This window comes from Lepisma saccharinum, chromosome 5 (genome assembly GCF_977018435.1).
Source record: "Lepisma saccharinum chromosome 5, izLepSacc3.1, whole genome shotgun sequence".
In the NCBI taxonomy this organism is placed as follows: domain Eukaryota; kingdom Metazoa; phylum Arthropoda; class Insecta; order Zygentoma; family Lepismatidae; genus Lepisma; species Lepisma saccharinum.
This window is the reverse complement of record NC_139233.1, coordinates 9,132,028-9,156,953: the sequence shown is the minus strand read 5'-3', so window position 1 is coordinate 9,156,953 and position 24,926 is coordinate 9,132,028. Positions and strand designations below refer to the sequence as shown.

At 37.9% G+C, this 24,926-nt stretch overlaps 1 protein-coding gene across 1 annotated transcript in view; it reads right to left on the bottom strand.

Moving 5' to 3' along the window:
* Positions 1-7,901: 7,901 nt before the first annotated feature.
* The window catches only part of LOC145988197 (uncharacterized), a 33,202-nt gene continuing 16,177 nt past the window's right edge, over positions 7,902-24,926 (bottom strand). The window contains exons 6-8 of the mRNA XM_083123031.1: positions 15,276-15,324; positions 14,279-14,335; positions 7,902-8,056 (exon numbers count right to left, since the gene is read on the bottom strand). Of these exons, the coding sequence (XP_082979157.1) occupies positions 14,287-14,335; positions 15,276-15,324 (98 nt within the window). The 3' untranslated portion in view covers positions 7,902-8,056; positions 14,279-14,286. The remainder of the gene's footprint in view (positions 8,057-14,278; positions 14,336-15,275; positions 15,325-24,926) is intronic.

Below are 24,926 nucleotides of genomic sequence, written 5' to 3'. Positions count from 1 at the left end.
CTGGCAATGTCTTCGCATTTTTCAAACAATTTCGAAATTTTTCTTGTACCAGTATGTAATCTATCTGGTATCTTTTACAATCTCTTGGACATATCCAGGTGTACCTCCTTCTCTTATGTTGTTGGAACAGTGTGTTTCCAACAATTAGGGAGTTTCTTTTACAGAAATTTACCAGGCTTTCCCCTCTCTCATTTCTCTCGCCTAATCCATATCTTCCTACTGTACTTCCATCCTGCATTTCTCCTACTACAGCATTCCAATCACCCATTACGATAATGCACGAATCCTTTCTCTCTTTTTCCATCAATTCCTCTATCTTCTCATAGTTTTCCTCCACTTCTTCTTCTGACAACCCACTATGTGGCATATACACTTGTATTAACACTAAGTCTTTCTTCTTTCCTTGACGTTTCACCATTATAATCCTGTCATCCACATAACGCACTGCTATAACTTTATGTTTCACACGTGGTCCTAGCCGCAAAGAAACCATGGATTACTGAAAGTATGCTGGAAAAAATGGAGGAACGGAGAAAATGGAAGAATGTAAATACAGAAGAGGGAAGACATAATTACAAGATACTGAATAACCAGCTAAGAAGAGAAACTGACAGGGCAAAAGAACAATGGATGAAACAAAAATGTGAAGAAATTGAAGAACTGGAAAAAAGAGGAAGGTATGACTTGATGTATCGTGAAGTAAACTGCTTGGGCTTCCAAAAGAAGAAATGGAAAACAATGTGGATGATAGAAGACGAGGAAGGATGTGAAATCACAGACAAAAAAGGAATATCGAATGTGTGGGGAAAGTACGTTGAAGAGCTCTACCAGAAAGAGAATCGCCCAGACAGTCTGAATGTAGAAAATGAAGACGACGTGCCTGACGATGAGAAAGGATACTATATCCTGAATGAAGAATTTGAGCAAGCACTCAAAGAAATGAGGAATGGGAAAGCAACGGGCACTGATGAAATTCCTGTTGAACTTATCAAATGCCTGGGAGATGGAAAAAGAGAAATACTGCACTTATGCAATGAAATCTATGAGAAAGGGGATTGGCCACAAGATTTCACGGAGACTGTTTTGGTACCTCTGCAGAAGAAAAGCAATGCCAGAAAATGTTCTGAGTACAGGACAATCAGTCTGATATCTCACTCGGCAAAAATTCTTCTAAGAATTCTGAACAGACGCCTATAATCGAAGGTCAGTGGCGAGTTAGAGGAAGAACAGTTTGGTTTCAGGAAAGGAAGAGGTACAAGGGATGCAATTGGTTTACTGAGGACCATTGGGGAAAGATATTTAGAGAAAGGAAAGGAGGTGTTTGTAGTATTTGTAGACCTGGAGAAAGCCTTTGATAGAGTGAATTGGGTTAAACTTTTAGAAATTCTGAAGAAAATTGGTGTAGATTGGAAAGAGAGAAGACTTCTAAGCAACTTATACATGAATCAACGAGTTAAAGTGAGAACAGGAGACGAAATGACAGAAGGCTGTGAAATTGGAAGAGGAGTACGACAAGGATGCTGCCTATCGCCTACTTTGTTTAATATTTATTTAGAAGATATAGTGAAAACTTGTTTCCAGGGCACAGGAGGTGTCAAATTAGGAGGATGAAGAATAAACTGCATAAGATTTGCTGATGACATGGCATTATTCGCTGAGGATGAAATAACCATAAATAGTATGTTAGAAGAGTTAAACAGCAGCTGTGAGCAGTATGGGATGAAGATTAATGTAAAGAAGACAAAGGCAATGGTTATAGGACGGAAACCAAGGAATATTAATGTGAGAGCAAACAGTGAAAGAATCCAGCAAGTGGATAGCTTCAAGTACCTCGGATGCACTATAAGCAGTGACATGAGCTGCAACCAAGAAGTGAAAATGAGAATCGCAATAGCAAAAGAAGCTTTCAATAGAAGAAAAATGTTTTTTGTGGACCCATGGACATAGGTCTAAGGAAGAGATTAGTGAAATGTTTTGTGTGGAGTGTAACACTATATGGTGCAGAAACCTGGACGTTGAGAAGAAATGAAGAGAAACGACTCGAAGCTTTTGAAATGTGGACATGGCGAAAAATGGAGCGTGTAAAATGGACGGACAAGGTAAGAAACGAAGCCGTACAGAAAAGAGTTGGTGAAAAAAGATCTATACCGGAGACCATCAAGAAGAGGAAAAGAAACTGGTTAGGACACTGTCTAAGAAGAAACTGCCTGCTAAGAGATGCCTTGGAGGGAATGGTTGAAGGAAGAAAAGTCCGTGGAAGAAAGAGATATCAGCTTATGGATGATATTAAATTAACTGGGTCGTATGCTATTACGAAGCGTAAGGCAGAGAACAGGGAAAGCTGGAGATTGCAGTGAAAAACCTGCCAATTAGGCAGAAAACAATGAATGAAAGATGCTATGTTATGGCACTCATTTTCTATTCTATCTGCAAATTCTTTGATGGCATCTGCTCCCATGTATAAGTGTGGTTCACTAGCAACACCATTCTGTATAATTATATAACAAAAACTAGAAGGTTCATGTAGCTGGTATGATGTAATTGAAGGTTCATCTGGATCTGGGCTACAGAATGCAAGAGGTTTGAGATTTGATTCAAAATCACAGAGTATATATGCTGGGTGTTCCAACAAGGCTTCAAATTTTTTGAATTTGGCATTTTCACTTGGATTAGGCATCACCATATGAACAGGTTTATGGTTGCCACAGTATTTCAGATGCTCAATTAACTTGTTTTTAGCAATTTCTGCATTCTCTTCCCGAACCCCATTCACCATTTTTTGACCATCAAATACAGACAAACATCTTCTGCACAACTTGAATATTCTATGAGTTTTGTCTAGTTGTGTTCTGACTAAAGCTTCAAGATTATGTATCAGAGTATAATGGCGTGTATCATCCCCTTCAATTAAGAGCAGATCAATCGGAACAGCAGAATCATCATCAAATGTACTGATTCTGAGAGGTGCTATCAAGCAATTGCCACAAATAAATACATTAATAGATAATTGTTTACCATTGATATTCCTGGCCTTTTTTTCAAATTTATCAATATTCTGAACAGACATTGGATATTCTAAGCCCTTCATTGCTTCATTAAAAATATGTTCATGCTGTTTATAATAACTTATTCTCTCAGGATTCCTTAAAACTGGAAACAAAGCAGCTAAAATACACCACAAAAAGCATTTCTGGTCGGTATTTTCTATGTTAACCACGGCTCTTTTGTTTTTAATATTGGCAGGTAATGGCAGATATGTAGATCCTTGTAATGAGCTGAATTCAGAAATATTAACATAGAGCTTGTGTGGAGAACCGCATAGGCTCCATCCAGACTCTTTTGCTGCAAATTCAGAGTGTTTAATATTCAATTGATCTATCAAACTGCTTATTATTTTGTCTGAATTTGCATTCGAATATACCGGTACAGTTTCTGTTATGTGGGGCTGTGTAAATTTTGTGCCATTTGGCTTCTTATATTGTGTAAACAATTTGAGGGACAGCTTATAAGAGCCATTTTGTGCATTTAGAATTGCCTGCACATCAGAATTTATACTGTTCAAAAAATTCTTAATGTCACATTTTGGCTCTGATACAAAACGGTGATCCCTTAATTGGCCGTTAAAACTGCTATGGATGGGTTCATAGCGTGGCTGCTTTGCTGGTCCAGCATTAACAGGTGTTTCATGCTTCCTTTTCAGACCAGATGTAGATGGTTGTGGGGGCAATGTTGATGACTGTGCAGAACAAGAGCCTACATGTCTATTGAAATATGCCTTGCTAAATATTTTATGGCATTTGGGGCATATTTTTGTGGGAGTTCTATATTTGCCTGGGTCACAATTTTTTTGGTGCCTAGCAAAATTCGGGCTGGATATATTTTTATTACACTGATTGCAATATTTTTGATTTGGCATTTTTTGTTGTTGGTTTATTATATAAGATTTCCTGGGGTTCAATTCAAAATTTTGTACTTAATATATATATATATATATATATATACATATATATATATATTTTGTTCAGCTGTGTGCTTTGTATATTTCTTGTGTATATTTAATATGTTAATATTATTAATTTTTATTCTCGGTTTATTATACAAAATTTTTTGGGTTTTAAATCAAAACTCTATGCTTATTATGACAGGTTGTAAAGCTAATAGCCTACAAGTGGAAAAAGAGAATAAATATTGATCTACACTGACCTTCCGCAAATGCCTGCACAGACATGCATGTCCTAGAAAGGCAATGACCTAGCACTGTGTTATGTATTGATTTTTGTATAACAGGCTGGGACAGATATAAGCCTGACTCTAAATAAGAGTGGATTACAACAAACAAGCTGGATGCAACAAATATCAGATTTTTTATACAAAATATAAGCCCTTTTTGTTCAATATACCAGAAATATATTTAATATGAATAATAAGAAATATTATATATTAAACCAAACAGGCCTGTAAGTATGAGAAGCACTGTAACAACACATCTGTACTCCTCAGCCACTCTCACAATACTGGCTGATATGTAATGCAAAATCTCTTTATATACCCTAAGCATGGATTAAAACATCTGAAACAACAAAGCAATCAGAATATAACACATCATCACATTATGTCATAATTAACCAATCAGAAAACAACACATGCATAATATTGGATAATAATTTGTTGCACAGCATGATGCAATAGAAATAAACCAGAAGTAAGCATGTGTGTGTGTGGGTGGGTGTGTGTGTGTGTGTGTGTGTGTGTGTGTGGGTGTGTGGGTGTGTGTTTTATGAGGATTTTGGCTTAATTTCAAGTGTATCCAAAACAATATCAAGAAGGGGCATATTTTTAACAAGCTTAAGGACAACAATCTGGCTGATGCAACTTTTGTAAGTATGGGCAAATCAATCTGAGGGGGCTCATCATTTGTACACTGTAGTTTCGGGAAATTCCCGAGGGCATTTTTACAAAAATCTTGGATTAGACAGGGTGCTACACTTGAGCAAAAAGCTCATATGCTCATCTTGAGCAAGGTTTAAGTGTAGCCAAATCTGCCTGAGGGGGGTTCATCATTTGTTGAGTTTATAGTATCATCAATTACACTACTTTTATTCATTTTATTTTATTTTTCTTTCCGAATTAATGTCATTTCGTGACTGGAAATCACTCCACAAATATAAAAGTTTCCATCAATTCACGTACCGCCTTTCAAGACAAGCAAATCTACACAATATATTCCAAAAACTAACAAAGCCGAATTACTTTCATAAGAAAATAAGCACCGATACTGATCGCACTGCCATCTATGTTCTCATCCGTTTCGGGAACCAGTTTCTTGGGTCGTTTTCCACACTACGTTATTCAAGGCGCTGTAGCTCCGTATTATTGTTGAAAAGAAAGAGTAGTCATGGAACGTGATAGTTTAAGGGTGTCTTCCGTTCCATCGCTTCTCGAAAAGTTGGCGTGGTCTGTCCCGATCCATCGCTCCTGATAACAAAAGTGTTTTTTCCGGGTCCCGATCCATCGCCCCAGAAGCGTCAGTTGTGTATCCAAACTTCCTTGAGACGAAAATTTTACTATAGCTGTGTGGTGTCGTGTGTTGCAAGAATCTGTTCTCGTTGAAAGCAATTAAGTAAGTAATCTTAATAGGCCATGGCCTATGTACATATATATTTTGCGCGCGAGCGTGTGTATATGTGTGTGAGATTATTTCCGCTTTACTGGTTTAATAATAATAATGATAATGATGTTGATAACAACAATAATAACAATAGCAATATTATCACTATGAGTATGTTTTCTCACCAGGTTCTCTGGCTGGAAAATGGAGGACCTTTACTTTATTGAAAGTAAGAGCGGGAAAAGTTTATTGCTTCACCAAGGATACAGGTTCAATCTTAAGAAAACCAGGAAAAATGGTTCTGGCTATTGGCAATGTGTACATAAATATCGAAAGTCAAATCCCTGCAGGGGCAGCGTCACTATAAATCTCAATAATCAGATTATTAGTATGAAAACACATTTTGCGTTCCCGATGTTGCAGCCACAACTGCAGAGCGAGGGAAGAACTTTCATCAGTTACGAAGATATTTCAGGAGGAATTTGGTTTGGTTAGGTTATGTTAGGTTAGGGATTACCTTATTGTGTACCTACTGATCATTTATTTATTTATTTGCTTATTATTTGCATTTATTATTGCGAAATACTCAGTTGTTTATTTACTTCTCTTTACATATTTATGTTAGTTTTGTTTGTGTATGTGGCACAGATTTTTATATACATTCTGTGAGTGTTCATTTCCTTACTTTCGGAAGCGATGGATCGGGAGCACCTGATCCGGAAAAACCACTTTCGTTATCAGGAGCAATGGATCGGTACAAACCACGCCCACTTTTCGAGAAGCGATGGAACGGGGGAGTAAATCAGTTTAATATATCGGGACATCGTTAGGGTAGTTGTAGTTTTAGGAGCACGGAGTTACAGGGCCGCATCCAAGCAAGGACCAGCGAGGGCGAGAACTTCCAACAGCGCTACAGCTAACGAACATTCCTATGTCTTCTCCTCACCCCGCCTGTTCAGTCAAGTGAAGTGTTTAAGTCCAATGTTACTGTGTTCCTATTTCACGGGGGCTTGCCCCCTTAACTGGTACAAACGTCCCTCTCGCTTACCGAGTAGCTCGAGACTGGATTAGTCTGTCTACGATCCCCCTAAATTGTAGATGTAGACGTGGTGGAGGTGCGGGGCACTCGGTTCAAGTCACGCTCACGGCGTGATACTATACATATGACATCTCGAATATCTGCAGTTACAACACAAGGTACTAACGTCAATACTATTTAACAATAGAAATGCATACGCACTTGCTGTGACGGAATTCTCTATATGCTTGTTTATGTGCACTACTTACTCATAACTTCTTGACCCATCTCTGAGTTTAAATTGGAATTGCAAGACACGAAGACATTCCCGAACTTAAAGTTTCCTGCATTCTGAACAAATACTTTTACCACATATCAAAGGCTATTGTAAACACACAACCAGCGACTACATCAGCAGTGAGACTAGCCCCACAGAAATAAATTGAATCGCTTAATTGATTTCGTTTTCATTTAGACATTAAATTTGCAAAATTTGTTTTACCTTCAGTCTTTATTATTAATTCAACTTATAACTTGATAGCTCTTATACTTTTCAATTAGAGTTCAGAGTGAAACGAAATACAATATTTCAAGCGCTTATACTCCACCAGAAGAAGAAAAACAGAAGCAACCGTGAGACAGAAATAAGTAATTGTGTAGGGCATTAATGCAATGACGTCCAATTTCCCTATTTTTTTGCACATTTTCCCCTTTCTTGTAGTTTTCGCCCCAAAATTAACAGCTGCCGGGATAATACTGGGAACATCACTGGTGTTCCCTTCAAATAAAAAATCAAATTTTGGTGAAGGTAGAGCTTCACACATGCTCATGACCTTGGCCTTAGTACAGTTGGTGTAATCCACATCGTACTCCAATCGCCGTTACCCTCCATGGTATTAGCATAAGAGGCATGGACGGAAATATTTCTGAAATCACTCCTCCTGGAATCCGACTTTGGCCTCCTCAGTGAGAGACACATACCGTACCGACGGATCCATAGTTATATACGATGTCTTTATGGTTGGAGATAAAACAATCGCGTTGTATAGTGTTGCAGCCTGTTAAATTGTTCATTGCTCTCAGTACCAATCAATACCAAACCCGAAAATCAACCGATTTCAATCAGCAACCTCACAACTCCAACAATTGGTAATTAGTTTACATAGAGTTCTTGAAATTACTGAAGATAATTTTTAATTCATTTACAATGAATTTTTATTACAATAAAATACATGAATATCACCTTATTGTCATGAAAGTTAAACAACATTTAGTGATCAAAATGTTCCTTTATTGCCTTTCTACATTATTTTATTACTCAAATATCAGGAAAACTTGAATTTTTATTACAATACTTTCGTCTAAAGGAATGAAAATTGCTTTCAAATTAGACTTTCGTCAACAGCATGGAAAAGGTACCTTACTCATACCTGCAATATAAAATTTCATAAAGTGTTAATGTATTACTATGGTGTATATTGTATATTTATTAAATATTGTATATATATATATATAAAGGAGGAAACCAGTATAATACTAATGTTTCTAGTATGTCAAATAACAGATAAAATAATTGTCAGTGGTAACGATATCCGGCTACAAACAAAATAATAAAATATTATGCTTTTCTAGGACCCGTAGCGATGAAAAACCCTCAATAGCAACAAGTAGCAAAGAAAAGTTGTTTGGTTTGATGTTAACTACACGCTGTAGTTCACGAACAAATCCTCCGTGTTAATCAGAAATTTAAGCCCACTTTATGCATGGGCTAACTAGGACTTGACCTAGAGTTTGAAGTAGGCACTATGTGGCTCCACTGGATGTCGAACCCAAGACCCATTTATTTATTTATTTATTCCTTATTTTGGATGGCGAAGTTAAGGCACAAGCCTTTTCTTCCACTCAACCATCTCTATTTTACATTTTATAAATTGATTTTATAGCTAACTGTTTGTGAACTATATAAAAACCAAAAATCTTCACATACCAAATAATGAAATATATAAAAACTAAGAACATTAATATACAAAAAAAAGAAAAAACCCAAGAAAAATAAAAGAAAAACACGCAAAATAACATAAAAAATTAAAACAGAAAAATACATACACACTAAGAAAAGTAAAAAAGAAAAAATACACGTAAAACATAAACACACACACAACAAACATACTCAAATTACAGAAAAAGTCGCTGGGTGTTGGTCCTACAAGTTTACACGAAGGTTTAATTTTATTTCCCTGTTTTCAGTACTGGTAAGTTGACTCCAGAAGATGATTTTTTTGAATTTTGAATTGAATTGGCCGAGTGAAGAAGAGTTTCTTATGTCATTAGGGAGGTCGTTCCACGCTCTGGTAGCAGTGGCCGTTAAGGAATTTCCATAAAACGTTGTCTTGTGGGAGGGAATGGCCAGCAGAGAGTTGTCTCTCGAACGGGTGGCAAAGATGTGTGCTGAACTTAGGGGTTGAAATTGAGAAAGTAGGTAGGAGGGCTCTCGTGAGTTTACTATTTTGTAGAGCGCTGTAAGAGCGTGAAACGGCGGCGAGTGGAAAGATCCAACAAGCCTAGCTCCTTGAAAGCCGGGGTCAGGTGGTCAAAATATTTGATATTATAAATATAGCGCACACATGCATTTTGTACTCGCTGTAGACGTCTTTCTAGTTAACAGTTGAGGTCAATATACATCAAGTCACAGTAGTCTTGATTGATTGCTAGACGACGACGTTACCACTAGGCCACCAGGAAGATCCCTTGTGTGTTTACATACACAATAGTCAATAATTACGAAATACTAGTAACATACTGTATTATTTGACTATAGGTCTTTTCAGTTCTTACGGCGGGCGCTCTATATGCTGGCAAGGGTAGTGGGGAGTGATGAAGCGACCAATCCAGCGCGATAAGAAACGCTGCAGCCAGTAGAACGAGATTCACGTAGTACTTATTTCCTCCACGTCGTACCTCTCGGCGCAACCGCTGATGTCTGGTTGATCTGCGGCAAATTCCCCGGTCCCCACTTCCCTTACCAGCTTCTAGAGCGCCCGCCGTAAGAACTGAAAAGACCTATAGTATGGCCGTAGGCTGAAATAAACATTGGGGGGTTTCATCATAATTGTTCCCATGGGCGTCACAAGAAATTTGAAAAATAGAAATAATAATAATAATAATATTTTAAAATTTCATAAAATAATTAATTCCAAACGTATATTATTATTATTATTATTATTATTGCTATCCTTGATGAGACTTTTCTACTCTATCCATCAGAAGCGTGAATATGCAGATCAACTGTTTTTATTTATTTATTTATTTATTTATTTTACGAATGATACATTTGTTATATTTTGTTATTAAGTTTTAGGTACCTCAAGAAAAAGAAAAAGCTTTAAAAAGAAAAGAGAAAATTTAGTCACAATGTTTATGTTGTTTCACCATTCACATAAAACTTAATTTTTGCAATTTTGAAAACTGGAAACCAGTAATTCTTTGGGTTAAATGGTAAAACAAAACCTGGTGCCTGTATTGTAAACTCAATTTTTCGATCTAATGCCGTTTTCTTTGGTTATTCTGTTGGAATACTAACTACCTGGACTTTATTTCCGTTATTAACAAAAAAACTAGCAAACATTATGCTATTTTGTAACTTGCAATAAACGATGTCAATTCAGAGAGAAGGGACGGGGGTTTCTATGAACCAGTTCGATCCCACTTTCCGACGCTCATATTGTTCCTATGCTTACCAAACATCATTATATACAACCACTATGCACTATACAAGTATGGGTTTTATAGGACCGGATATGGGTTAAATGTATCTACTGTATCGAACCGCTGGGTGAAGGATAGTGAATGCAACGTGCTACGAAGCTGGATATCCTAGGTTTGAACTCTTATGAAGGGGGAATTTAAAAGTTCGGACTGGAATTTTGGGACAATCACAAGAGATTTTTCAGTCTGATCCAGGAACAGCACTGGAAAGAGGACAGCAGAAGTGAAAATAAAGGGGTCGCGGGTGGGCTGCGATTCTGAGAATTAAACCCGTTTCGCTCAAATTTCAGAATTCAAAATATTTGAAAATTCTAGCTCGATCATTCCAGGATTGTCTCCCTGTTGTATTTTTGTGGAGCTGCGAATACATTTTTAAAAATTTGTTACAAATTTAGTTTCTGAACTTCCATTAATCCAAGATGCCAGAAGTTTCGGGGAGGGGGTTGAACCCTAACCCCCACCCTCTAAATACGACCATGACCTGTAGATATGGAAGTGTGTACATGTTTATTTTTCAAAACAGAAGTGTCTCACGAATAGCCATGGGGATCACTTTCACTATACTCTGTCCTGGTTATCCCAATATTACTTATTAACAACTAATTTTTAAGGTGGCAGAGAAGTGCATTGAATTTAAGCTTCAAATATAAGGATAACCTTCCTTAAAAGTGGCAGCCTGAAATCAAATAGGACTACAAGATAGACCCTCCCTCTGGAGCAAGGCCTCGCATTGCAGCAGAGAGGGAGCAGAGCGAAGTAGTACACGCTGCTCCGAAGGCTGCTAACTGCGTTGCTTTTCCCCCTCCATGCAATCCCATTCCCTCTAATTTGTTCATTGGTGAAGCCAATACTACCAGCGCAGAGCCTTGTTTTCGGTTGCTTCGTCCACAGATAGCCGGGACAGAGTATAAGTATGTGTATTTTTACATAATATGTAATGACGTGTTAAATAACACCCGGACATTTTAGCTGCATCAACCCACTTTACATTATACAGAGCATTCCCTGACATTCGCTACGAGACTTGGCGGCAAGCGGCCCGGCGTCAGGGCTTGTCTTTCCCGGTGAACGGGGTCTGCGACAGACGCACGCTACAGTCTGTTTTTTCGTTCTCCCTGCCTTCGCTCTCTTTCCCCTTCTGTTGACGTTGCAGACTGACGCCAGTATAATCCTCCCTCGGAAGTTGTGTTGTGTCGTGGCTTAATATGGCACCACAAAAGTTTACATTACAACAAAGGATTTGATTTATCTTGTCGAGTGTTACTTCGGAAAGAGGTATTGTGGAGAAGTGCGACGACGTTTTGCAACGAAATTTCCTGGTGTTCCCGTTCCTCATAGGACCATTATATTAAACCTCGTAAAAAAGTTTACAGTAACAGGGTCAGTTCTGAGTAAAAGCGGAAAGAAAAATAGGGAAATCTAAAAATAAAGTATACAAAGACAATCCGCACACCACCCGTGGGTTAAAAGAGAGTATTGTATGAGAAATCGGGAGAATTACAGTAGACGAACTTGCACGTGTAAATGGAAATTTCCTTCGGAGATGCCAGGAATGTGTTGCAGCAGAGGGACATCATTTTCAACACCTTCTGTAGTCAAGGTTAGTACACAATATGAAAACTGTAATTTTAATAGCCGACTCTACCGGTTGTCACGGACCCGTTCACCGGGAAAGACAAGCGCTGATGCCGGGCCGCTTGCCGCCGAATCTCGTGGCGAATGTCAGGGAATGCTCTGTAGTACCTAAGTATTTTGCAAATTCGTTGCGTACCATATACAGTATGCATGGTCACTGTTTGTACCACCTACAAACAATTAGAACTGCAGAGATTATGCATTGAAATACGTAAGCATATTTAGTATGTTTCGAGGTATTCTGTTACCCAACAGGATCATCACTATTATTCTCTGTGTCATAGGTGTAGCTAGAACTTTGATTTGAGTATGCACAGGTGCTTATTTTGATCTATGCGAACTATGGCCGAGGGCGGCAGAATTTTATAAAGTGGTGGCTTTTGTGCTAATAATTTTTCATTATTGTATACATTTTAATTAGTGATTTTAGAGTACAAGAAAGGCGAACTCTTGTTGAAAACTGATATTTATAATCAAATCGGAAGCAATAGATATGTCGGAACTCCTTAACACTTCACAAACGCGTGCAAACTGGACACCAGCTATCTGGATAATGAAGCACTGACGCGTCCAGTGCCAAGGTCAGCGTACAGCTGTGCGTCTAAATGCCGGCAGATGCGATTTTACTTTTCGTCGCGCTAGCCACCACTCCGCGGGCACCTTGGCATATACGGTCCCAAGGGGAGTGGTTGCTTGCGCACCCCTTTCAGCACCCCCAATTTTAATCTCAACAATAAAAAACAAAACAGGGCATCACGTTTATTACAGTACACAATACAGTATACAATCGCTATTTAGCGATCTGCTCCGACATTTCAGGTGTCGATTCCCGATGTCCAAAATGTAGTTCAGTCTCGATTAACCTCTGTGCAATATAACTATCGCTATTTAAAAACAACTATTAATAACAATTGAGTTTGAAGCAGGAATATGCAATTCTCTTAAAATGCTCATGTAATTTAGTTATGAGATTTCTCATATTATTTTTGCTTCTATTTGTGCCTTTTCATTATCTATATTTTCCTCATTCAGGATTATCTTATTACTGGCATTCATATTAATATTATACCTTTAATGTGTGTAAAGCAAAAATGTGTTCCATGTGGTTATAAAAGATGCAAAATATATAATGAGCAGTATGTAAATAGAACTGTTTTTCGATCTACATACATATCGCACGACCCATAGTAAGCTCTGCACCCCTTAAGCACGACGCACCCCTATACAAATAATAATAATAATAATAATAAAAAGTAATGAAAACATACCGGTCGAGAATGGACAGAAAACATTCATTAAATATTTGTGTTAAAAGTTAATACTTTTTAGATTCTATCTTCATTATCATAATACATATATTAGATAAATTAAATACTGATCGCCTGTTGGAGAGAAGAAACAAGATTACAACTTTATTTGTAAATTACATAATGTAGAACTATAAATTCCATATAGCCTACAGCTAAAATCTAAGATTACTATTACATACGGGCTCAATATTATATACTTAGAGCTAAGTACTACTTTCACAACACCGTGATTACTTGAATCAAAGTACACAATGTACTACATAATGAATGTTTCAGAGTGCACTATTGAATTTGTGTCTTTTCGTGAACTTTTAGTATGTAGTTAACTTTATATATAGTGTTTTTTGTCCAATTTTGAATGTTTTTTTTGCCTAGATATGTACACAAAACTGGTGTTTTAGGTTTGTATGCTGTTTTTCAGCAGTAAAATATAATTAGATAAATAAATAAATAAAATGACTATAATATAAATTGGACCAAACAGGTAACGAACATGAACTTGATATTACTTTTCCTTAGTCAGATGCACAGTGTTTTACTTGAAATTTGAGCGAGGGAGGAAACTAAATGTGGAGTGTATTCGACTGGAGTTCTTTATGTACCGCAAGCAGCGTTCGGCACTGTTGAACACGAAACTAAACGATGACGACCGAACATAATTCAACCGATCGATGGTTACTCGATTTCCAGGCGCCAGTTCAGAATGTGCCTGGTATAGAGGCAAGGATACATCATAAAAGAAAATTATCTAAAAAATTTCAACCACCTTACATTACACTGCAGAGTAATGTGCATACTGAAATTTTCCTGCTACTTTTTTGCATTTATTATACGGTACATAGTAAAAACTCTCTTAGTACTTGTACATCTGAAAGAAGGCAGTAAACAAATAAGGTATGAATTTACTATAGTTTCTTGTAATCTACACTGTACAACACGTACCATATATTTCAGGTCCCCGTCCGTATTGACCCCTTACATGACGAGGTACAGGGGGACCTATTCAAAGAAATTACATTACATATGTTAATCACAGAAATTACAAAAAAAAAAAAAATAGAATATAAATGCAGCGAATTATAATGCAATTAAGAAGAAAAGTGATTAGAAATATTTGAATAAATAAAAACCAAATATGTCCACTTGCATCATAAACATAATGCAACAATGAAAAAAACACATTCACATGCATAGTTCAAGTCGGAATTAATTTTGCAACGAGACACATTTCCAACAGAAAAGTCCTATGTGTGTGTTCTATATATATAATTATATAATGTATTATAATGTTCGGGAAATACACACACACATACACACTCAATATATATATAGTCTACATATGTACATTATAAATATATAGTACTATGATATTATATATTTGAAAGTTATATATTGTATGTATATTGTGTATGTCTGTATTTCCCGAACATTATAATTGTACAGTCAACGGCAAGATAATTGTAGGCAAATTGTCCATCGTTATATTCAGTACTTTTTTATTTTATTCTACATCCTGTGATGTTTTAAGTAATTAAATTATGTTGGTACGAAACAGGCATTGACCTCTGCTTATTGACGTCTTCATTTCAATTCATTATCATCATATTGTGCAATACAAACCGAATGAAAATGGTGATGGACAATTCACCTCCTGTTTCTTTTGCCGTTGGGTGTACGTACCTTACGCGGATAAAGTGTATTGCTATTGCGAAATGTTTCAGGAAAATATGAAATTTGAAAAATAACTTGAAGTTAAATAGTAACAAATTACCTCTAATGTCACCACAATTCTGAAATGAAAATTATAATCGACCGAATATTGCACAATACCGTGTTCTTTTGTACAAGGGTACTCTTTCGTTAGCATGTTCGTAAGTCTGCAAACACAGGAGTATAGAATATATAAAATACGAAAATATAATATTAATATTTGACAAACCTGGATATGGCAAATGAGGGAAGTCTGCCTCCAGTCCAATTAAAAATATCTAAAGTATAAAGGAAATGCAGAAAACATCAAAAACATATGAATTTTGTGGATCATAACCAATATTCAATTACATTTTTCTATTGTTTTTCCTTTTAAAGAAGTTTAAGGTATTTCTGTTACTTATTTTCAAATAAGGACGACAGCGTCTGTTGGCAAAAATAGTATGGATTTGAACTGTATTACTTGGATTTATTATTATTTATTATTCCTTAAAAACAGTTTTTTTCAACGATCGAGCTTGAAAGGGGTTCTCCTGATATTGGTAATTTTAGGTTGCGAAGCAATTTTTACTAACAGATATTCTGTAGTGGAAATATTCTGAGTAATTAGAATTTTTTGATGTTCAAAATGTAACATGCCAATGAAAGTCAGCGGTGGCGTGACGAAACTTAAGATTTCATTACATCCAATGGCTGACAACTAATTTTAACTTTTCTTATATTTGTCAACAACCTACACATAATCGAACCATTACTCTTTATGGTTAAACCAAAATTTATTTATTAATATTTCAGTTGAAGAGATCATACAAATTAATGTATAAATTTTAAAATAATTATTAGAAAAGTCTTTTGTGAGTAGCATTGTTGTAATAGGGATATCGAATTTTAAAAAAGAATGTATAATAAACAAACAATATCGTTAATTATAAAGTTCACATACCTTTTAACCGAAATATTGATTTACACTACATTCGTGGTTTATTAACATTTTTTTTTAAATTTACAAAATCTGTAAAGGTACGAATTTGTTAGATACTTTATCTACTAATATACATTATATGTATTCCTTTCTGTCTCTTTACTAGACATAAGACATAGGGCCTCCTCGACGACGCAGCGGTATCGTCGTCGCCTTGTAATCATGGGGTCGTAGTGGTTCGGATCCAACTTTAAGTTGTAAGTCCAGTCCCGATGAGTCTTACTGTGCATAGAGTGGACTTAAAACACCAAATCAATCAATCAAATAAATAAACTCTTTAGCAGACCGTTGGGTACTATTCTAAGAAGAACACGTGGTAATTAGAATATTCAACCATTTACCGAAAGTCGGAAACGCATGTGACAAGATTCAAAAAACTAATTCACAAAAAATAATACAGAAATAATATAGGTGATATAGATTTTAATATAGAAATTATTTATAATTAATGTTTTTTGATTTAATGTCAATGTGTATGCAGTATTAAATCCAAGTAATAAAATTCAAATGTTCTATCTTTTTATATTCTATGTATTATAAATTACATTTGATCAATTTGTGACGATATTGGACGGGATTGAAAATATAGAATTACGTAGATTCGACCTTTGTGAGCGCGGTTTCATCAACCATCACTCATCCTCATAGTCGAATGGGATTCAGGGAAGAAATACATCTAACTTTAATATCAAGTTTATGTTCATTAAATTAATTAAATTTGACTCGATTATATTCAAATTGGTGTTATCTCTATAATGTAAATGACAAAAAATTAAAAACGATGAAAATTTTACCGTGAGATGCAGGAAAGATAACATTAACATATTCTGGTGGAACAACAAACCCTTCTTTTGAGTAATCTACATCCTGTTTCACAATACCCTATTTTATATACAGAACAACTTCATGGTGTTTCGTTCCGTCGGTCCATATATTATAACGTGAAAAATTGAAATACAAAAATTCATTGTTTATAAAAAGCATAATACAGTGTAAATGTTAGATACTTAACCTACACTTCTCAGTGGTTGATATTGTTCTTATGCAGCACAAACAATTAATAAAATGTTCTGGAACAAATTGAACATTAACTAGCTTCATTTTGTGATTCCTACAGCAATAAAGATTTGGAAATTATTCTTTGCAAGCATCCATATCCGTTGCCTGTGATAACATATCAATAATCCACTAGTATTTCGAAATATTATCTTGTGGTTTAGAGAAATTATCACTATTTATATTTCACATTGAGTGTTACAACTGCATCAACATATTGGCTCCACTTCTGAAAAATAGGAGATGAATTTCGTGGTAATCTTGATATGCTTCATGGGTAATAAGAACCTGACAAATCCATATTCTCAAGAAAATTACTATTATAATTTTAAGTTTGCAATTCATTTCTCAAATGCATGTAAAATTTGTCGAATTATTGTTGTTCAGCCTTAATCTAAAAGAACAACCGTCTAGAATTTTCGTTCAAATATTTGAGGGGCAAGGAAAGGGCAAAAGGACACCCTAAGCAAATTTCTCAGAATAACTATGAAAATTTTTATTGAAAAATGAAAATAATGGTTGGCATACAATGTGTTATAATTCAATAAACCAACAGTACAGCACAATATAGTGTTTATAATTAGGAATGTCAGTCTCAAAATAGTGTGATCAAACACACGATGTTCCAATGTTCCTAGATGATTTAGGACAGTGGTTCTCAAACTCTGGTACGCGCACCCCCAAGGGTACATGAACAACTTGAAGGGGGTAACCGATCATCTCGGAAGAGAAATGTCAATAATTACCACACAACTTTTTTGCTGCAGGTATGTAGAGCAGACAACATTGTTTCAGACTACATAGCTTTAACACTCAACAGGAAAATAAGGTTGATTTTGTCACTCACACTCTTATCTTTGTTTCATATGTTTTGAAATAAAATACTCGTTCCAAATTTATAATATACTAAATTTGGAGCCGAATCTCGTCTTGAAAGTTTCAAGTGCACAACCAGACATCAAGAAACGGTGCCCGGCTATGAAGGCACATCCTTCTCGCTAGAAACTCTTAGGATTTACAATAGAAACTCCAAAATTGTGCCTGACAGTTTGTTTACAAACTTAGTTTTGTTCTTTACTTTTTCAACAACTCCGGACAAATATATGAAAATTAAAGTTTATATATACAGGGTGTTTCTAAAGGTCGTTTACAACGCTTGGGAGGTGATTCCTCACACGAAAACAAGCAAAAAGTCTAAGTTCCATTTTTACGACAGAGGCTTCGTTTCCGAGATAGGAGCCTCGCAAAAGGTGACAAAGTGAACGTCACACTTAACTGGGACGAATACTATCACAGATAGAGAGGCGGTTCCAAGGGAATCATAAAGGAATCGTATGTGCTCAGTCCGGAAGTCACTATGAAAAGTTCACTGCACGCATGCGCAATGGAGTCCTCAAAGGAATTGGGGATTTCCAGCAACAACAATGCATGGAAAAGGTATGTAACGCAGCAAGAAGGACCGTGACAATGAGAAATGCGTTCAAGACAACACATCCCGACCTCAAACATCAAAACATGACCACCGAACACAAAATCCGAAAAGTTGAGCACGGTTGCATACCCCAGTTACACGCGAGGAATGAACGAATCATGTCATGTGGCATACGAGAGACAGGAGGAGGGAAAGAAAAACACAATATCAGATGATTGCGACAACGTGTATTTTTACACGCGACAACTGCGTAATATCCCCCCCACACACACACACAACAAACAACAAATGCTACAATATCTTACGCACAGACAGTCCGTGTCACTGTACACTAACTGAAGATGTCACTTTCACCACACAAAGGGGGTGGGGAGCAATACCAAAAGTGTTCTCACTGGTATTTGCCGAGGGCAATAATCACAGACGGTTTTCAAAATGTCTGCCGTTTACTTCTACGCAGAGATGACAGCGACGAATCAAGGATTGTCGAGTACGAGCACACAAGCCAGGTGTATCTGCTACCGTCGCGGCGGCGACGTTGATGCGAGCAACGAGGTCCTCAGCTGATGTGACAGGTGTGTCGTATACGAGGGTTTTCATTTCTCCCCAGAAGAAAAAATCGAGAGGGTTGAGATCTGGCGACCTCGGTGGCCAAGGCACAGGCTCATCCCTACCAATGAACCTATTGCGAAACACGTCATGCAGGAAATGTCGTACATTACGATCGAAATGAGCTGGTGCACCATCGTGTTGGTACCACATTTCTTGCCGCAGTGCCAAAGGTACGGTCTCCAACAGTTCAGGCAGAACCTCACTAAGAAATGCATGATACGTGCGACCATTCAGGCGAACAGGGAGAATGTATGGTCCAATTAAATGATCATGTACTATCCCGCACCACACATTCACTGAAAACCTGTGCTGGTGATGGGCCACAAAAAGTGCATGTGGGTTGTCAAAGTCCCATACATGACTGTTTCTACTATTGAAGACATCCATCCTGGTGAAAATGGCTTCATCTGTCCACAATACGTTTGCCCCGAAGTGAGGGTTTGTGTCCAGCTGATGCAACAACCATTGGCAAAACTCCATACGAGGGCGAAAGTCACGAGGTAACAGTTCTTGTACTTTCTGCAGTTTAAAAGGGTGCATTCCTTCATCTGACAACACTCGCCAAACATTCACATGAGACGTGTTTCGTGCCCGAGCGAGCACTCGCGTACTGGTGCCAGGATGTTCTGCGACCGCTGTTAACACATCTTCTGCAAACTGATGTGTGCGTACACTTCGGGGTCTTCCAACTTCTTGTCGCGGTGGTAACACTGACCCTGTTTCACGCAGTCGACTGTCCACTACCTGAAAGAAGGTGTGAGACGGTAAATGTCTATGTGGAAAGCGTTCTCCATAAAGACGCCTTGCCTCACGGCTATTACCACGTGCCTCCCCATACATGAGATGCATGTCTGCTAGCTGCTGGGTCGTATACGCAGCCATCTGTGTAATAGGGAGCTGGAACTGCAAAGTATTGTTTTTGTTTAACACTGGCACACTGCACAAATTGGCCGTATCACCGTACGAACACCACAGACCAATTGTTGCGATACTTGACTTGCCCACTCCACCACGTCAACTTCTTTCAATGCAACATACTAGTACTCTTCAATGCGTATGACAACCTAGAGCGAACTGCTGATCATATCCCAGCACCTGCAACACGATTGGGACGACTGCCGGAGAGAACCAACCCTTCGAGCTCCTCTCGCGGGAACAGCAGTCATGAAGGTCAAACGTAGACTACGAGAGCCAGACTTGCCTGTGCAGCGCTTCCAAAACTGGTCTCTTTTACGTCACAATGATCGCGTGCGAACACTTTTGGTATTGCTCCCCACCCCCTTTGTGTGGTGAAAGTGACATCTTCAGTTGGTGTACAGTGACACGGACTGTCTGTGCGTAAGATATTGTAGCATTTGTTGTTTGTTGTGTGTGTGTGTGGGGGGGATATTACGCAGTTGTCGCGTGTAAAAATACACGTTGTCGCAATCATCTGATATTGTGTTTTTCTTTCCCTCCTCCTGTCTCTCGTATGCCACATGACATGATTCGTTCATTCCTCGCGTGTAACTGGGGTATGCAACCGTGCTCAACTTTTCGGATTTTGTGTTCGGTGGTCATGTTTTGATGTTTGAGGTCGGGATGTGTTGTCTTGAACGCATTTCTCATTGTCACGGTCCTTCTTGCTGCGTTACATACCTTTTCCATGCATTGTTGTTGCTGGAAATCCCCAATTCCTTTGAGGACTCCATTGCGCATGCGTGCAGTGAACTTTTCATAGTGACTTCCGGACTGAGCACATACGATTCCTTTATGATTCCCTTGGAACCGCCTCTCTATCTGTGATAGTATTCGTCCCAGTTAGGTGTGATGTTCACTTTGTCACCTTTTGCGAGGCTCCTATCTCGGAAACGAAGCCTCAGTCGTAAAAATGGAACTTAGACTTTTTGCTTGTTTTCGTGTGAGGAATCACCTCCCAAGCGTTGTAAACGACCTTTAGAAACACCCTGTATATATATATATACTTCTTAGCATACTTGTGTTTCGCATTTTTATTCTTGTAACTAATCATATTTACCATCTTCCCACATACAGCCCAAATGACATTTTGCTCTATCGCAGATACACGACTCAATATATCAAAAACACCACACCAATCAGGCAGCCAAAAACATTCCCCCAAACTCACTATTCAGAGGAAAATCTATGGTGGAGGATACATTAGACGTTTACTTACGAATAAAGGGTAAAACGAGAAAAAGTTTGAGAACCAATGATTTAGGAGGTATTGTCAAGAATAACACGCGAAATATGGACCACCATCTTTCGCAACGCAATCTACGTGGAATACTCTAAGCACTGCATCCAGTTTTGGCCTTGCTTGAACGCATCTTTGCGCACACGACACGCATCGTTTCTTGTGCCTTTAGCCAGCTTTGATCTTTTTGCTGTTGGATTTGCAGCTTTCCTTTTTTTGTCTTTGATGCGAGCGATGAAGGAAGGGAATATGTGTGAATCAGTGTTGCCACAATCTGAGGGCATAATTTCCCTTCCCAAGGAGCAAAATTTCCCTTTTTGCACTCAGTTTTTCCCTTCACTAAAAACCTTTAAAAATGATAGTAATAATTAGTACATAATCTGTACTATTTTTGAGTTTGGTGTCTTAAAATTTCCATGCAAATTTGGTATTTTTCATCCCATTTTCTTCAAAATTTTGTTCGAATTTCCCTTCATGTGGCAACACTGGTGTGAATCTCCCAAGATGGATTGTTTTAAATCAGATGATTAAAAAACACTGATTTCAATCACTTTAAAGAAATAATTTGTAGAATAATGTACAAAAGGAATTTGCAGATATCAGAATCACTTTTGGTGAAAGTACATTCATCTCGTAATCATTTAATTGTGTTTATTAGGTTCTAAGAAAGGTAAAGAAACATAATATATGTACTGAAGTGGTAAGGCTGATACGAAACTAAATTAATATGTAAACTACACACTTAAATTTCTCTCGATTTAACATTCAATTTTTTTTTCACGCAAACATAGCAAGCATTTTTGCATCACAATATGCAAGGCACTAATCATGTTCAACAGTAAATAGTGCTATCATCATTAAACTGTAAATAAACATGGAATCTGATGTTTTGCAAACTCTCATTAAAAAATGCCAAAATTGAGTTACAAAGACTTTGATATTTTAGTTGCAATTACATAGTACATCCAGAATGTTATATTTTCACTGGAAGAAAAGTTACTGAAATTATTATTGTTTCATTAACACACTCAAGAAACATTTCCGTAGTGCGTTCGTACACAGTATCAGAAACAGAAAAATGCATATGTACATGTAATTTTTTATTTGCTTTAATCAAACTGTTCAAATATTTTACAGGGCCGTTTACCAGAAAAAAACCTTTCTATAAAAAAATAAACATATCGACATGTATGGTGTCAAAAACCATGCAAGCAAATTTAAGCTCTTTTTTTATATTTAAAACATCGATTTAATTTTTAAAAAATCAGATTTAAATTCAAAAATCATCAAGAATGATTTTCAAAATACAATTCATGATTATCATCCACCATGCCCACAGTGTCGCACGATTTCATTCTTCTCCAAAAATATTAAAGAATGGAATCGTGGAATGGAATACTAAAGCGGCAAGAAGCTTATGTGTGCTGTTTGGTTGATTGCTGCCTTCTCCAGGGTTGGGGGATGTGAGCAGTTTGATAGATGACCATCAAGAGTGAGAACCACAGGACCAGAGGCTGCCACACTAATGAAATGGTCTACACGTTGAGCAAGCAGTCCCCATTGCATGTGGCAGCTATCTGAAATAACTTATTTTCGTTTCAGAATCAATGCCAATTTTATAGTTTTAATTGTATTCCTTGCCCTTTTTGACAACAAAACGAGGTGAATACTGGCAAAATATACAATGCACACTTGAACCAGTAGCTTAACTAACATGCATTGCGCCTCCCCTCAACTTTCAGCTGTGCGCCCTTACTTGTTAATATATATATATATATATATATATATATATATATATATATATATATAATATATGCCTCCAATCACCCGTATGATTTCCGCCTTCAGTTCCAAAAGGGTTTGTGATATGATATGATATGATATGATATTTATTGATATTGGTACGAGCCCTTCGGCTGTGCGTATCTTACAATATTGTTACATAAACACCCCGACCTTAAACATGCACCCCATTTATCATACATTCAGAAACATTGATAAAGAGAAACATTTGGAAAATAATTACATACTATGTACATATATAAATAGCAATGTGGTCCTCTTCTTACATTTGAGGTTGTTCATTTTCACAACACTGCACTACATGCTCCACCTATGCCTGAGTCACTGCTGTTCCGTATCCTTCACTTTCACTGACTCCTTGCAGCATTTTCCTGCGCTCCCTCCAAACTGCATGTAAATAGGAGCCCAGGGCTTTGATATTTACATTCGTTATACCACTCCTCTCCTCCCTACATATAGCCTGGATGGTCTGCTCAATGCTGTCCCTTGCACTGTCCCCCCATTTGCGTTGTCTGAGGGGTGCCGACCAAACACACTCATGTAGGATGTGAGCCCTAGTCTCCTCTTCGCCGCATAACGTGCAGATGGCACGACCGTCCGGTCCCTTGAGTTTATGTTGCCTCCACCCCCCTAGCAGGAACCAGGCGAATCCACTTCTTTGCTGGTACGTACACGTATCAATGTATCGTTTTCTCCCCCCATTCCACCCACGCCCCTGGCGGTTGTGCGGCGACGAGCGTTACCTTCTCCCTACATTCTGCCATGATGTCTTGCCTGCTACTGTCCACCAATCTCTCCCTTATGATTTGCAACATCCCAGTTTCGCACCTCCCGCCCCTCACCTCTTCCCACAGTTCCCCCAGACCCATTCTGTACAAGTCGTCCTTAATCCCACTTGCCCAGTGGCGTGCGAACCCTTCCTCAATCTGAACTCGCAGACACTGTTCTTTCAGTGAGTCTCCGGCCCCTTGTTCCAGCTTCATCCAGTACTTGAAGCATCTCATCCTCGCTTCGACATCCTCCCTGTGTTTTCCCATATCCCTCAGGACGCCACACGTGCTTGCACTCGTACTGGTTCCCAGTATTTGTTTTAAAAACCGCGCTTGTATCTGATTTGCTACTCGCCCCCCTACCCTCCCCCATAGTTCCGCGCCGTAAAATAGGGTTGCTTTCACCGTTGCTTCATAAATTTGGTCCAGCAATCTCACACTGACTGTAGGGACTTTCCGTTGCAGTCGCTCTACCTTGCCCAGCCCATAACAAGCTTTTCCCTTTCTGCCTTCGATGTGCTTTGTCCACTCCCCTTGCATACTCAGCGTGATGCCTAGATACGTGAAACGTTTGACCAAAAGGGTTTGTGGGTTGTTGGCGTACACCTGTGATTTCACAAACCCCCATACGGAGAAACCACAGGGTGTAAGATCACACTCCATCTGCCCAAACACGCACCACACAGTCGTTCTCAGCGCATGTATGAATTTCACGCTCCTGGATTACTCGAGGATTTTCGGAAGGAAAGCACAACAAACGAGTCAAAACAATTGAGGCTACATTAATCCCCATGACAACAGATACCAACATTGGTAAGGATAGATGTGCCAACCTCAAAACAAAACAAGAGCACTCGATTCAAATGCGGTGTCCTATACGGAACACCCTTTATATATATATATATATATTGAAGTGTAACTGAAATAAAGATGGGGGTTCAAGAGTCACTGAGATGTAGCAAATTATAAAACGAGAGGTTTAGGGTTCATAATTACTGTAAAGGGGCCCGCCCGGCCAATGGAGAGAA